Below are 17,245 nucleotides of genomic sequence, written 5' to 3'. Positions count from 1 at the left end.
CAGGATGCTCAGGGTAATGGCTGAGTCATCATTCCTGGAAGTATTTAAAGGTGTGTAGATGTGGCACTTAGGGACATGGTTCAGTGGTTGGCTTGGCAGTATTTGGTTTATGGTTAGGCTTTATTGTCTTAAAGGTGTTTTTCAATGTAAATGATTCTGTGAATCCTCTTTGCTGTTTAATGAGGACACATATGAGAAAACATAAGGTCATGTACAGGTACATTAATATAGCAAGACATGAGCATATAAAAGGTGTTTGCATGAGAGGCTGGTAAGAGCTGTTCTGAAGGCACCTGGTTCAAAGGAATGAATGGTGGATTTCATCCAGAGGCAGGTGTCACTGAGGAAATGCTGCAGAGGTTGTGAATAGCACAGGAGAGCATACCTTACATGGATAAGATAGGAATTCCAAACAGTATAAAACAAAAGGGCAGTTAAGGTGATTGCTTGCTCGAAGGAAGGAAGGGACTTGAAAGTTATTGGCACAGACGAAAAAGACGGGTAGGTGATGGGATGTGTTGAACAAGAAGAATAGGTTGATGAATGAGGAGAGCTTATAAGGACAGGAAAGGGGAAGGGGAAATCAGTTTGGTAAGAAGCACCTAAAGATGGAAGAAGGTAGCAAGCTTCAGAAGAAGGAAATCTCCCAACAGAACCAGCACTTGGTGTGGAAGAAAAGTTGTCAATGGCTGGACAATGAACGCACTATTGGCCAGACAGGTGAGAGTACTTGTTCTGTCACAGCAGAGAAGGTTTTGCAAGAACCTTTAAGCATTGCTCCAAATTGTTAGTAAGTAGTACTGGGATAGTTGTGTACAAATCTGTTGTACATTTGGCATCTTGGCAACTGATGGAGAACAACTTGTGGAAAGGTATTTAAATTAATGAATAGATGTCAGACATCTGGCAGGGATATTTTGAGCACTTTATTTCTTCTACTTTTCATACTTGTCCTTTTCCCCAGTTTCTCTTGATGTCATGAAGAAACTTCTAGGAAGAATGCAGATTATTAGATTTTTGGGGGTTTTTTTAAACACTGCCTTTCCCATGTGTTTGTGTTTATGAAGAATTTTCATCATGAAATTGTCTTGTTTTTTAAACTGATTTGAGGGAATATGGAACACTAACTGGTGTAACAAGGTATTTCTCCATTCCCACTAGCAAGAATTCTTACCATCCTTCCAAAAAGACAGAAGAGTAGCTTATATGGTAGTGCTACTTAATTTTTTAAAAATTTTTTGCATAAATCTATAAATACTGAGAAAAAGTCCCCACAAAAAATATAAGTCATAGAGACATAATAGTAGAAAGTGCCATAAGGGATGAGCAGTTTTTCTGTGAGAAGTAGGATAGTATTTCAGAATTTGTCAGGCCAATCGTACTGCAGCATGTTTGAAGCCAGTGGAAGTTTACCTCATGTTCTGGTGATGTTCATAGTCTTTGGTTGAATATTCATCCTGTTTGGAAGTGTAAATCAAAAAGATCTGTGATGCAAATTTGGATTTCCCTTATATGAGGTTTTTATCAGAGTGTGTTTACTGAGGCCATGGCTCTTGCTAGTCATTGGCATTCTCTAGGTCTGAACAGGAGTTGATTGTACTTACTTGCACTCACTGGATGCATTTTGATACTTACTTTTTTTTAAGAAGGCAAAAGTACCAAATACTTTGAAAGTCATAAACTACAAACACATCTTTTCTGATTTCCCTATTTTCTTGTTCTCTTTTCTTTTTTTTTTAACAAAGGATTTTTTCCATTAAAAATGTGGTTACTAAATCCTTCTTACTTGTTTCTCAATAACTTTTTACCAGGCATAAGAAGAAAGTGGTTATGATTTTTTTTGTTACTATTATTTTTAATTTTTTTTTTCCTCCTGGAACTCAACTCACTCATTTTTATGTAATCAGTGTTTTAGATTTAACATCATCCTATGCTTTTCTTATCATGCTGTGTCATTCCATGACATACCACTCTACTGACTTCCTGTGTGAAGTTCTTTGTTATGGTCTTGTGATGCTACTTTTATAGATGACTTCTTTGTCTTTCTAAGTGTTATACATGTCATATCAAAACATCCGAAAAAGAAGCACAGCCTTAAAAGTTACACTTAGAGAGGAGAAACTTCTATTGTTATTTTAAAATATACTTTCAGGACTGAAATTTCTTAGGGCTGTCAGGAGAGTATAATAGAGAGAGCTGCTTATCCCTCCAAAATGTATCAATATGGTGGTGAAAATTAGCTGTAACTGTTACAAGATGTAACTTGAGGCGTGGTTTGCTTCTATCCAGAAGAGGGACTTCTGCATGAGCAGCAGAAGTTGATCACTGTTCCTTTTGTTGACAATTGATCATTCCCCTTTTTTATGGGAATTTTCACATACCTAAATAGCCTTCCAGCCCTTTTCTAATACTTAGGCCTCTTCATACTTGTGTTGACAGAGGACAAACTTTACAGAGGAGAAGTTTGAAGAAAAATTAATTTAAATTTTAAAGCAAATATAATTTTTCTTATCATAGTAAGATTTCATAATGCAGGCTAAATGTATATTTATGGTCAATCTAAAAATTGTGGTATTTAGCTAGTTTTTTTATCATTCAGATTTAGGGAGAAATGGAACATGATTTAGTAGGTATTTCTCCAACTTCATCATTCCTCTCCTGATGATGTTTTTTAAATGTTTCATTTAATGAACTTGAAACCATTTTTCCTTAATTATTCCTTTATGCTTGCATAATAACAACAACAACTATATAGTGACATTGTAATAAAAATTTTGAAATTAATGGGTCTTACTACAAAATGAGTGTTGGTGTTGAATGACAGATGATAATAATGCATTTTCCTGGTAATATTAAGATACAAATATTTGTCAAATATTGTGATGCTGTAACATTGTACAGGATTCCCATTCTTTTCCTGGCCTCTTGGTGTGTGACTAGTGCAAGCTGAGGGCAGTTGAAGTAACTATAAAAGTATATTTCATGAACTGTCTTGCATAGAAGCTCTCCTTCTTCCATCCCATTCAGCAAGTCATCTGTGTTCTGACTTCCCTTGAAGTTTCAATCACAAGATTAAATCATCAGTACAAACAATGTGATAAAAATAAAATGTGTTGTGTGTGTAAGTTGAGAACCAGTGATGGCCTGGCACGTTACAGCTTTCAGTCCAGTATTCCATAAAACTTCATATAGTATATGCAGTATAGATCATGAGTTATTCCTCTGTCTCTTTTTAGTTTTCATTGTGTTATCCTTGGGTTTTGTTGTTTGTTGTGTTTTTGGAGTGTTCTCAGTAACTGTAGTTATGGCCCATGTTTCCTACCTGTTTAGACAGTCAGGAGAGGGTGTTCTGTGGTTGGTTCAGAGCCACATGTGCTGGTGAATGAGTATGCATGTACTATTCTCAGCCAAAATGCAAAAGACTTGAATTCTGTGTTCTGCCATGCTGATGTTAGTTCACAACTCCTACATGGCTATCAGTTTTTGCAAAACATGTGGGAGCTGTGATGATTGGTCAACCTTGATCTCAGTTTAATAGACCCAAAAGTTACCAGAGATGGATACTGACAGACAAGCAGTGTGTGCTGACAAATCTAATTTTCTCAGAAACCAGGCTAACAAATATAATTCCAGAATACACAGTTTTTATATTCTGCTCTTTCAGAATAGCTGAGGAAAGTTGCAGCATATTAGTGCTCAAGACTTGAAGTTTCTTTGTGGAGACTTAGGAGGCCGTACCACCATTTATACTAGCATCTCTTAATCCCAAGCCAAAGTGGTAACATCGCCAAACATACCTCCAAATTAATACTGGAATCACTGTGATTGAATTTTGTATTTATTAGGGGGAAGGGTTCTTAACCAATTTTGATGCAATTTTCTTTTCGTCATGGCAGTTCAGCTCTACAGGTGTGGATCATCTTTGTGACCAATATAATTAATGTAAAAAAATTACATGGGTTGTTTGTGAGTCACCATAGTCAAGCTGTGGTGTCATGCTTCATATTACGCAAGTAATGTAAACATTCATAATGTTGCCTTGTGATCAGCGCTCTTTTCCAGCTGCTTTTAAAAGGTTCAGCATTTGAAGAGGGGTAGAAGCCCTCAGCACTCTTACTATTTATTCATACATGTTCACCCTTGTAATTCTTATGTCACTACTGCAGGTTCTGCTGTTACTGTCTTTCTGTAAAGTCAAAGCTTAAGGAGGCATGACATTCACATGTGAGTTCTAGCTAGAGCTCTGGTCTGATTAAGAAGTCCTAGACATCAAAGTCCATTGAGGTGAGCTTATCTGTGTTGAATGCCTTGATCACATCCTCCTTCAAGATTCCACAGAAATATTTTTAGCAGGGTGGTAGCTGGGGGTTTTCAAACTTGCTGATCAATTAAGTACCATTAGAAATTACCTTCAGGTAGTCCTCTGTTTTAGAAAGCATGTACAGTTTCTGTTTCCATGTGGATGAAATGATATATCTAATATAGCATTTTGAGGCTAGTTTATAACAGTTATTTCTTATCTGGACATTTACAACTACCGATGTGTATTTAGGGTTTAGAAATGTGTCTAGCCATCTCATGATACTGGTTTGGACTTGAATGCTTTCTGAAGTACAGCATGGAGTCTGACTCCATCCAGTGAGACACTGACTTTGAAACAGTAAATCCTTAAAATTTTGGTCTTTGGCAACAATCAAGTAATTCTAGGCTAGCCTTACTCCTTCCCAACTGTCTTAGATGCTTGGAATTGCTTTTCAAAACCTTTAGATGAAAATTATCTTTCCTAGCATTTCAGAGTACTCACTGTGGTTTCCACTTGGAGAAATTACACTAGAACTGACAACTGTTCTCCATGCAGGAGGAAATACAGTGCTATATGGAATAAAGAAACCGATATTTCAGTGCTTCAGTTGAGAAAATACAAAGAAAGCAGCATGGGCAGACTGTGGAGGAAGGGTTTGACAGTAACTCACATGGGGTGTGTGCATTACTTTTCCTGTGAGGAAGGTGAACTTCGCCCAAGTGGATGGTGTGCTTTTATTCATTCATCCTTAGCAAATCCCTTGGGAAAACTAACAGGGTAAGCACCCAGAGGCCTAAGAAGCTGCAGGTGTTTTGTTTTCTGGATGCTCTAGCCAACAGTGGCATTTCTGTCAGCTTTGAGCAGCAGGGTGAAATAATTTAATCCAGAAGAATTTACCTCATGTTTCAAGAATTTTTGTTTGTTCTGATAGTTGTATTGGGATAGAATTGAATCCACTTGATTCAGACCTGTTCACGTGTAGCTGCAGATGGCAAAGGCAAGATTAACGTGACAGTGGTGTTGATTAACATGATGTTGGCACAAACAGTAATTGAAAAACTCTGTTCCTTAGCACTTTCTATGTTGGGATTTGATCTTTATATTAAATGAAGAGATAGCTCATTTATTGTAATCTGCTTTGTTGTGGTCCAAATCTCTGTCTTCTATGAGTTCTTACTTTGCTGTTTGTGCTGGAGTTAGGTAACATATATGACCATAAGGTAAAACAGTCCAGGAAACGGATCTGGCTGAAAATTCACCTTGTTTTGATTTTTTTGAAATACATTCTTTTTTGCGGTATATATTTGTATAAAACTGTTCCGGAACTGAGCACTGATACTGCTCACAGGTGTGTTTTATGTTTGTGTTTTGTGTTTGTGTTTCTTGCTGCCTTTGCCACCCTACTTATATGTGTTTTTATAAAGAAATGTATGAAGCTGTATTAAGTATTTCTGCCTAGTTCCACATATTTTGACATGCATAAAATATATACTGTAATACAAGGATTCTTTTTTGTAAAAAAAAAGGATAAAATAAAACTTGGCAATTGCTAGCTTTTTTCCTAAGAATCTAAAAACCATTAGATCTCTCAAGCTGGAATTCCAGATAACAGAGAGAAATATTTGTAATGAAGTTCCAGAAACATTTTTTCACTTAGATTATTCACTCATAAGATTATGTACTATTGTTAGTTCTGGCTAATTTGTGATCTGACTGCAGGTGTTTTGAATTTTAAAACTCTGTGTTGCCAAATAGCACCAAAAATTAACATTGAGAATACTCTGTTGCCATGGTAATGTCTTTGTTAGAAGACTGCCAAGCAACTATAAAGTGAAACCAATGCTTTTGATGTGCCCTGAAATGAGGAAGGGAAAGAAGACCAGTAAGAACTGAAACATTACTAAGGCCCATGGGTTTTTTGGTAGGCATTGGAGAGACCTTGAATATTCATCTTAAACTTTTCAGTTTCTTTTTATTGCTTGATTTGGAGTTTTTAAAGCTAGATTTCTTGCTTGACACTTGCTGATGTGTAACTTAAGCAATTTGTAAAAATTTGTAGAAAAGGCCACTGTACAAAACACAAGTGATTTTGGTGTATTTTTAGTGACTTCTTCCCTTTCTACTTTAGTAGCACTGTTTAAACTTGAGGGAGTTCAAAAGTAAATCTCTTACTGCAGTAAAATCTAAAAGCTATTGTGTACTTACAGGCATATATAAATAATTTTTTCCCTTTGCTTTGAGCCATTTTGATTCAAGTAGTTCAGGCTCTCATTTCAACCTCCTAGGGTTCTCTTGGCATGAAGGGAATGTATGAGGGCTCAAGTATATCCTGTGCCTGCAGTTTCATCTTTTTCCTGTCATTCATTCACTAGACCGTGGTAAATGGTAGTTTGTCAATAGCAATATGATAGGCTATATTTAAAATAGACTTTTCCTGGGACAGAATCAATGGCCTTGGTTCTTGATGTTTTCTCCTTGTTATCCACTCTCACGTGACCCTCATGTCAAATAAATCCTGTTAGCCTGGAGAGTACAGGAAGAAACTGAAATGGAAAAGCAAGCTCAGAACTACCGTCTTTTTTTTCCAGGCATAAGTGATAGAAAATACATGAGACCTTATATCGCACCTTATATTGAATTTGGATGTGTCTATGTAAAATTACAGAACACTGCTTTAGGAACATTGTCTTCAAATTGTAAAAGAAATATTTTTGCAGTTGTGTCTGCAAAATTGTCTTGTTGAAGACAGTTTTCATAGACACCATACCATGTTGAGGGAGAGGCTGGAGACCTCTGTTTAATGAGTGTGTGTTTGTTCAACATTATGGATATTTCACAATGTTTTAAACTCTTATAATAAGGGATTTTTTCACTAGATGAGGTTACATGCAGTGTCCTTCCTTGAAGAGAACAGAATGATTTGTCTTTTCTGCTTTCTTGTACCGGAACTAGGAGTAGACTGTGTGCTGGCATAAAGCAGAAGTGGATGAAGAAATTCTGGTCTGTCTAGTGCTGGTTGTTTAAGGATTTAATAATTTAAGTGCATTATTGGGTCAGGACCAAAGTATTCAGTACCTCGTGGACTGAAGCCCAAGAAGAACAGTTGTATCTGCTTCAGACTGCTCTGAAGAAAAGGACATGTCCATTAGTTGATTGGCTTTCATGCATTTTGGATAGCTGGGGCTGACTGTGGAAGTTAACTTCTATTAAATTTAGTTAAGAAGAATTTAAGATATTCGAAGTCCTTCAGATATTTCATATACAGTATTAGCTTTTGTATGTGGTAATATTAAATAAGCTTTTGCTTCACAGTTGTTCTAGTATTTCAGTGTTGTTTGAATAAAACACATTCAAACAAGTCATAGGTAGAAACATGTTAGTGCTTCTCTCAATCCATTGGATTTTTTTTGTTTTGAGTAATGGTTTGGTTTTGGGATTTTTTTTTTTGTCAAGTACAGTTGATACCATAGTTCAGAGTAGACACGTACCTTTCTTGATACATCTACAAATCTTTAGTCACACTTTCCTTTTTTGTTTTTCTAATTGGCTGAGCATTAGCTTAGTTTGGAGTCATGTTGCTTGTACAGACCTCAAAACAAGTTTCAGAAGTGGCCAAGTATAATATTTTATTCTAATGTAATGCTTGTTTGAGAACTTTGCTGCTGTTGTCTTAAAAATGTGAAGGCAAATATCTTTGACTAGTCATGTGAATTTGAATGTATAATTGTACCTACACTGTCATTTTATCCACATTCCTTGGTGTTTTTCTGCCATCCATAACATGAGGACTGTTTTGTGGTAATAGAGACTTTCAGAACCTAAACTAGTCTTCTTGATGTTTTATCTAAAAATGCCTTACATTTCTCTTAAAGAAACTTGAAAATTTTCAAACAGATATTTTTGGAACAGCTTAATTATGTGGGAGGCTCTTAAAATAACTTCCTCTTCTGTTGTACATGTGTTTTGTGTTGTATTATGTACAATAACAGTGTCCCATTAATTTAAAAGGGATCATATCTGTGATCAGAAGCCCTTTCCTAACACTGTCTAACACTGATTTAGGAATTGATTCAGCCCTTCCAAGATTTTTGTTAGTCAAAAGTAATTTGTAACTGCGAGTGAAATACCAGAGTCAAAATGGAACTACTTCATGGAAAAACCCTAGAGAAGACTAAGAAATCAAAGGTACAATTAAGTAGTCCTGTGTCAGTTTCTTTCTGGGCACTAGAAGAGCTTGGAAATGCTGAGGATTGGGAAGGTCTGATTGAACTTGCACACAAAAATACAAATCTCTGGGAATGGCTTTTAACCCTTTGGAGCCAGGAATAACCTGAAATAGAAAGCAAAGTAGTTGAAGCTATTAGATTCTCCCTTTCTCAGCTGTGCATTCTGGGTTAAATACAGTTCTTGTGATGTCTTTAAATACACCCTTGTTCTTTATTATTTGGTAGAAATCACCCTCTTGGTTTGATATGTACCCTCTGGTGTCTTTGTACTGTGTGAGTGGTACCCATACCTTAAAGCTGGGGCTGTTTTCATTGCCAGCTGAGGAGTGTTGTGCCAAGTATCATGTTAATGTAGGCTGTGCTGAAGCCAGTAATTCCTGTTACAGTCTCCCTCAGTAATGCACACTCCTAGGAAAAGGTGAATTACAGGAGAGTTTCTAGGTCTTGTCTGGCTTGTTATCTGCTGATCCCCTGCTGTGCTCTTTGTTTGACCTTTTTTGAAAGGGCAGCAGCAGCTGCCATCTGCCTACGGCTTGAAATGGTTTGTGTGCTGCTGGCTGGTACGTGTCAACGGTTTTGTGGCAGTGCTTACTGCAGGTGAAAGCTGTTGGGTTGATGGTTGCCTCTCTTTGTGGAGTACCATTGTTCATGGAATTTTTTGGACTTCATCTTTGTTTAGCATCTGTGGTAATATAAATACATTTTGTATTTGTTTTGTGAAAGGGCATAGTGCTAAATGGATGATTTTTGTTCATAACCATAGCTTTTGAAATATGCTTGTGTGCGTTCTATATGTTACTACCTAGGCTTGTTTTCAAAAGTGAGTTCATTTCTTTTATAATTTCTTTTGTATTTAATAATTGATATGTAGTCTATATCTACTATTACTTTCATATTATCTATTATTAATAATGTGTGAACACAGACATTTGGTAGCATTAATGAGGATGTATAGCTTAATTGTCTCATAAATAGTATTTCCAACAAAATAAAGAACTGTCTTCAGCAAAGGAAAACATCTCTTGTTCTTTCTTCAAAGAAATCCTTGAAGTGGTTTTTTCCACATACAATTGCAGACTTCCTTAATTTCCAGGAATCCTAGATCCTATTGATAGAAGAAATTGTTTGGTTTATGTTTTGCTTGTTTATAATTATTCTTTGGTGCTTACTGTCACTGCTGAGTACATTAAAAATCCTTATTGCCTAGTCTTAAAGCATAAAGTCTGATCTGTACTTAGACTGCAGCCCTTTTATGTTTCAGTGCAAAGACTTCTCCTTTTCTTACTGTCTTTCCTAGAACTATTTATAAAAAATACCTTATTATGAATAAATATTTGTTATTATTTTTTGAAAGTCCTGACTATTCTTGGTGGTGTGTTGTGGTTTTTTTTTTTTTTTTGTTTTGTTTGGTTTGTTTCATTTGGCTTAGTTTGGTGGGTTTTTTTCCTACTGATGGTGAAGTTGCCTCTCTCCTTTTGTAATACAAGAGAGCAGGGCCTACCCTGGTGGTCTAAGCCCCATTGTTTCAGGCACACTGTAAATCTGAAGCTAAACTTTTTTGATTTCTTTCCCAAAGAGCTGACTGCTTTCTTGAGAATGTTATGAGTACTTCCAAGAACAGAGTTGATGCATGCTGTCCCGTGTGAAATAAGTGACTGGATTACATAAATTGATACTCCTAGTCTGCCAAGGAGCGAATACCTTCCCTCATTCCTGCTGTCATGTCTATACAGCCTTCACTGGCTGGCAGCAAAGGAGGCTGAAGTTTGGCTCTTGTAGGCCCTGGAAACATGCTGTGTGTGCATTAATATTTCTATTAAAAAATACCTGACAAAACGTTTTTGAGAGAAAGTTAAATATACTTCATGTTTGCATACACAGTAACTAATATGTAAAGTATGAGTTACTTAAATTCCAGTATGTTTCTAGCTTGTGGATGTTTTTAGTGGATGTTAAAAAAAATAGAGAATAAAAAATCCCAAACTCAAAACAACCTCCCCACCCCAGACATTCTAAGAAGGCATACCCAGTTTTCTTCTGACATTCCAAACATTCCATTGAATGTACCAGTATGTATGTATAGTATTGAAGAGGTGTTCAGACAGAAGCTGCAATTTTTCTTTCTTCCTTTAGGTACTACAGGGACCTATGATAATCTCATTCAATGTCTTATAAAAAAGAAATATCTGCATGCCTTGATGGCAAATGGTGATGGTATTGGTTTCTTTGCATGTTAAAGTCTCGAGCAGTGCTGCTGTGTAGCAGAAACTTGGCACTTGGCGCTTTTTGGCATGTGGTTTCTGCTGTTTACTGAAGCTTTTGTAGGTATATCTGTGTGTACAGTTACTTTTACTAGCGTAACTAAGATAAGTACTGACCTTCGCTGTTACGATTTTTGGAACAGGATACCACATTTAAGTCAGTTATTTTTATCCCAAAAACCTCCCTAACCTTTTTATTTCTCATGGTGCAAGTGACTAACACTCCCCCCGTACAAGTCCCCTCCCTTGCTTCCTAGAGGAGTACTGCTTCCCATGTTCTTTCACTTGCCTGGCAGAGGCAAGGCTGACAATCAGACATGCCTCTCTCTGGAAATTGTTTTGCTCTGATTCAGCCTTCAGTTAAGCTACTGGTGAATACCATTCAGGGCTTAACAACTTGATTCAATCAGTACTCTAAGCTGCAAACATAATCAGTTATGCAAAGTATGTGTTCTGCCTTCCTTTTGTTTGCTTGAGTATCACCATTATGGTCTGTGCACAGGGGTATATGTACTAGCTGACTCCCCATCACAGGTGGGAAGTACTGCTCTGTGAGCTTTGAACATTTTTCTGGGTTTTTTTTGTTCAAGCCTGATGTAGGTTTATAGTACTAATATTCTTGACCTAACTAGGTGTTGGAGTCATCATCGATCTGTCATTTTGATGTTATCGCTGAGAAATTAGAACTTTTTTTGAGAAAGAGGTGCCAACTTAATTTTGAAACTTACCTCACTGGATAAATTTAAGATAAATTTGCCTTTTGTCAGGAAGACTGATTTTTTGTTTGTTTGTTTTAGTATTTAATGTTATTTTAAGGTTACCTGTTAAATATAAAATTTTAATAGACATAGTAAGATATATATATATAATTAAGGGGGAAGTTGAGTTGTAAAAATAAAGGATCACTATTGACTCCTTGTATCTGAAATGTTCACCATTAGACAGCACCTGGGCTTAAGGTTTTCCATTATGGAACTTAATTGCAAAAGATTGGAAAGATTTCTTTGTTCATCCTATCTGTCTAATAATAATAATAATGAGAGTTCTTTCTTTGTTATTGGGGTGAGAATTAAGACCAAAATATCATTTGCCAAATTTTCTGTAAAACTGCTTGCTTTAAATTTGGGAACAGAGTAGTGGGTAGGATGGCAGGTTGAGACAGACTGTAGCAAGTTAGAAACCACTTGGACTTTTGTTTTCAACAAGAATGAATTCAAATATATAAAAAGAATTTAATATCCCAAATTCTGTTCCATAATAAATAGTGTTAATTTTTGAGAGTCTTTCCTTAATACTTGAAGATGTTTAATAATTAAAATGCTTTTATGTATTACGCGCCAGTAGACTTAATGTACTGCTGGTGTTTCTCTGGGACAAAAGTAAGCTAAGTGAAGGCAAAAGGTGAGACATTTCAAATCCCTAGCTCAGTCTAGCTCTAAGAATAATATTAAAGTATGGCTAGTTAGGAATGTCTTGTCTTCTGTTTAGACCTCAGACACATTTTTAGACTGTTGGTTATTCTTCCTCTGATGTTTATGGAAGCAGTTTGATTTTAATGGAAATCTGAATTAATTTGAAATGAGATTTGGTTAGCAGGGAAATGCACTCTATTTTTAAAATATTTCTCTTTGTTGAACTAATTTCTGAAATTTAAGTCAATGTAATGAATGTATTGTATATGGAACATAATCAAGGAAAACAATTTCTAATGTCTTCCATATTTCTCACAGGTTGTGAAGATGAGAAAAGATGTGAAGAAGGCCAGAGTCCTCACTATTCGCAGACTAACCAGACACATCGGGAAATTAAAATCTAAAAAGTCAGTTTTAAATAATAATGGGGTTTTGTGGTTTATAAATAAGACACTATTTTAATTGTTTTCAGAAAAATTGAAAAATGGGAGAAAAATGTACTACATTTAAAACTTGAGGCACTAAAACACATATTTGTCTTATTTTAACTTAATTTTAGACTAAAAATACAAACTAAAAGGAATTTCATAAAGCAGAATTGGGATTACTTTTTTAATGGGATTTAGTGTGTTGGAAGGTAATCTGAATCAGTTACAGAACCTTTTACAGCACATCTCAAGGTGTCAGATTTCATGTTTTAGATTATTCTGCTGTTGAATTTGAATTGCACCAAATTTTCTCACTGTAGTTGTCTTCAGCATTGTGTAGCAAAAAATACTTCATTTGTATAGATATACAGGTCATACTTGGTTTTTAGTAATTACTAATAATTAATTCTTATATGAACAGCTTAAACAATATATTGTAGATTATGTTTTTAGAGATTACTGGCCTGAAAAAAGCACGTATCTTAGAGATGGTGTGATACATCTCCTACTGTGTTCATAGTGTAAATTGAGCATACTCTCACAATTTTAGCAAGTTGTACAAAATAAGAAGCAAATCCAATGAACTTACACATTTAAATACTACAGATCTTAAAATAGAATTATATTTGAGACACTGGTGTCACTTGTTCTCGATATGAAGTGTGGTTTTCTATTTTCTGATACTGTAATTTTTGTTTTTCACATTGTTCTGCTAAATCCTCAGTGTTTCCTCTGCTGTTCAGTTCAGCAAAAGCTTTAGGCTATGTTCAACTTTTGCTAAAATGTTCATTTGCCAATAAGGGATTGTGTTTATGCACCATCTCCTGATTTTTTTTGTTTTGCTACTTAGTATTGCCAGAGAGGAAACAAAGTTACTAAACTAAGATTTTTTTTAAATAATTATAGACTTCACTTGCAGGGGTTCAGAAGACTTGAAATTAAAGAACCAAAAACGAGTTGAGAGATTAATAGAAGAAATCCATGCCATGAAGGTAATGTCATGTTTAGATAATTCAATATAATTCAATATTAGAGACAACTATTTTAAGTCTGTTTTCTGTGACAGCGTTACTGAAACTTTAAGTATTTTCAGAGTAAGCTTGAACATTAACACAGCTAGCAAATTGTGAGTATTTGCATTTGTCAAGGTGTTAAACAATTTGAGTCTTAAGCGTTCCAGGTCAAATATGAATTTGCTTAGCAATGTGTGGTGTTCGAAGTTTTTACTGTAACAGAGCACAGAAACTGAAGTTCTTGTGCCGGTCAGGAGTATGGGGGAGTATTTTGTGTCTGACAGTACGGTATCCTCATTGTCTGTCCTGCAAGCTCTAAATATCATGCCATTTGTATTTGGTTCTGTTAAATTTCAAATTGTAGCTGTAAGGGACTTGAGTCAGATCTTTTTTTAGCGTTCAGCCTTGCTGTTAATTGATACAGTGTTTGTATCTTATATGTTATGACATCAAGAAAATGCTTCAGAAATTTTATAACTTCATAATGATTTGTGCTAATCTCTCAATTTTAGTTGATACCACATAAAATTATATGTGGTGAAATGAGTTATAAATTCCAATCATAGGACTTGAGCACAAGTCATGTATAGGCTATGACAAATATTTTCTCACAATATGGCTGTTTTGATTATTTTCTTGACAAGTGTGGTTTATAACTGTAGTGATTATATCATTACACTACTATTTTGTGCTATTCTGGGAGCACACAGTATTTTTGTTTGTTTTTAACATTTCTCTCTTTCTTTTCTCAACCTTGCAGAGATCTTAGTCTTCAAAAAAGGCTAATAGCAGGGAAGGCTTCATTGACCAATTTAGGTGTGCTTTGTGCCAAATTGATCAAGTAGAATCAGAGGGATCTTTAGCTTAATGCTTCTAGGAAGAGTCTTCATAAACCAGCAAAAGGGAAAAGAAAATGGGCAGCACTGCTCAATCACCATGACAGTAATATTGAGGCACTCTGCATTACTGACTTGCCATCAATCTTAAACTTGGTCTTGTATTTGCTTATTTTTCTCTCTCTGTTTTTGTTTTTGGTTTTTTTTTTTATAATTTGTTTACATTGTTTTTTAATGCCAAGTATGTGTGTCTCAGTTTCTAAGAGAATGATGAAGTGATCAGGTGTGCTAGAGCACTGAGCTCAGAAGCCCATGTTTTTTTGTGGGGCTTTTGTGTGTGTTCTTGAGAGGGTTTCACTGCAAGATTTGTTCTGCACACATTTACCAGGAGTCTTTGTTTTGTCCACATTGTGCTTTTCCTGCCAGGATTGGCTCATGCAGACATCTTAAAGCCTGCTTGCACTCAGGACTGTATTGGCCAAGTACATTCAAGTGTTGCTTCAGTTGGCATGAACATGTACAGGGCTTGTAAATGGTAGCTTTAAGAGTGGCTGTCAGGAGTGGAAAGACTTGTAGTCTAGAAAGCTGAAGGCAAGTTTTGCTCTGAAATAGTTTATAGAAAGGGAGGAGTCCTCAAAGTAAACAGTTGATACGGAAGAACTCTCCTGCTTCTTGAGTAGATGCACTTGATTATCTGTAAGTTGAAATTAGTAAATGCACTTGTTATCTGAAATTTTAAGTGCTGTAAGTTGACTTTATTGTTAAAAACAACGTACTGTTATATTAATATTTAATAGGAAAAAGGTTTGCTTACTTGGAGATTAAAATTTTAGACTTCAAAAATGCACAAGTTGACACTTACCAGCTTTACAGGATGTTTGTTTCTTAAATGAAAGAAAAACTCCTGTTTCTTATTAGTCATTACCTAAAAGGCACTAGTAGTTTACCTGTTTTTTCAACCACTGTTGATTTCTGTACTAACAGAGATTTTTAGAGTTGACATTGAAATATTCCTCATTCAGCATGGAAGAAGTAAAAAAGACAGCTTTCACGCAAACTAGTAATGTTATTTCAGGTGACTGGAAGATTTTATATTGGTGAAATCTCACTCCCAGCAGCCTTTTGTCTTAAGTTATTGATCGTAAGATACATAAAAACACATTCACATAACTCAAATTATGAATTTGAGAATTTTAAGGAAAAATTTGACACAACAGAAAGTGATCTATAAAGTTGCAGTTTAGAGCAACTAAGGTTTGAGTTATTCAAGATTATTTTAACAGTTTTAGTGTGTGGATCTCAAACACATGCTAGGGGAAATTCAAAATCCTTTCAAAATTGATGGATTGTGTGGTGGATATAGCAATTTTTTGTGTTCTGTTAACAGCAAGTAGTTGTCCATTAACTTCTCGTTATGTGTTTTATGTAAGAAAAAATGCCTCTTCTCTCTTAGAGGATGATTGGTCTTGAGGAACTGCAAACTGCAAAGAGCAGTTCAGTGGAAAAGAGAAAAAATCCAACAGCCAAAGTGGTTTGGAACCAGAAAATGAATGTTACACCAGAATCTGATAGTGTGTGTATTTTCAGGATAAAAGGTTTATTGAAGTGGTAACTTACAACTTCTGGAAATTCTTTATTGGTTGAAGGCCTGAAGGCTTTCTGTAGGTTGAAGAAAATAGCACAGTTTTTTTCCAAGTTCTTCCCAGTTGCCAAAGTCATGGTTTGACACTGGCTAAGCACCAGGCACCCAGGAGAAAAACTATTCACTCATATTCCTCTGCTACAATTGAGCATAGGAGGCAGAAAGAAAGACTCAAGGGCTCATGGGTTGAGATAAGGATTAGTAGAAAACATTCCAAGGGCAAAACAGGCTCAAAACTTTAAAAGGTACAAAGAAAAATTTGTTAACATAATTTAAAGAGGTTAATAAGAACTAAAATAAACCTTGAGAACATTTTCCTCCCTCCAGCCTCTCCTTCATTCACACTGACAGTACAGAGAGACAGGGTGTGGGAGTTTTGGTCAGTTTTTCATCTGAAATCTTTCTTCAGTTTGCTTAGGGAGAAGAGTCTCTTCTGCTATGCCATGGGGTCCTTCCCAGGGGAGACAGTTCTCTGTGAACTTTTCCAGCATGGTGCTAGTTTTGATGAGCAGCAGTCCTGCCCAGCCTCCTCTAATGTGAGTCCCTCCCCCAGGCAAAAGAGTTTTCCCAAACTACATGGTGTGAGTCATATTAGTTCATGGGTTATATGTAAGTCTTTGAAGGATAAGCTGCTCTAGTTTGGAAGCAAGGTTCCTTAATCTCTGGAAGCAAGGGTCTGCGCTCTCTGTTCCGGTTTCCTACTAGACTACAGCTTTTCAGCATGCACCTGCTCCAGCATGAACACCTTTTCTTACAGGCTGCAAATGGATCTCTGGATCCCCTATGCACTTCCTGAATTACCAGGAAACACTTTGTTGTATTATAGTCTTCACCACAGCTTGCAGAAAAATCTCGGCTCTGACATTTGGAGCACCTCCTCTCCCTCCTTCCATTCACTGCAGCCTTAGGGTTGCCATGTTGTTCTCCTCATGTGTCCTCACCTTTTCCTTTTCTCTGGCTTGGAAGAAAATTGTTGTCTGTAGGTTTGCTTGTTCTCAAGTTCTGTCAATTGAAAAGTTCTCACAGGGTTTTGCAGTGCTGAAAGGTTGATCTCACCTGGGCTCTGTATCAGGGAGTTCCTCATTATGCCCCTCGCTGTCAGACATGTGCACCCCGCTGGCAGT

The 17,245-nt window shown here is 36.2% G+C and overlaps 1 protein-coding gene across 1 annotated transcript in view; it reads left to right on the top strand.

The window, feature by feature from the left end:
- Positions 1-17,245, top strand: part of SRFBP1 (serum response factor binding protein 1) — a 68,959-nt gene that overhangs the window by 9,935 nt on the left and 41,779 nt on the right. The window contains exons 2-3 of the mRNA XM_030968223.1: positions 12,521-12,609; positions 13,550-13,622. Of these exons, the coding sequence (XP_030824083.1) occupies positions 12,521-12,609; positions 13,550-13,622 (162 nt within the window). The remainder of the gene's footprint in view (positions 1-12,520; positions 12,610-13,549; positions 13,623-17,245) is intronic.

The sequence above is a fragment of the Camarhynchus parvulus genome, chromosome Z (assembly GCF_901933205.1).
Source record: "Camarhynchus parvulus chromosome Z, STF_HiC, whole genome shotgun sequence".
Classification (NCBI taxonomy): domain Eukaryota; kingdom Metazoa; phylum Chordata; class Aves; order Passeriformes; family Thraupidae; genus Camarhynchus; species Camarhynchus parvulus.
The sequence above is the reverse complement of the archived record's forward strand: the minus strand, read 5'-3'. Positions and strand labels throughout refer to the sequence as shown.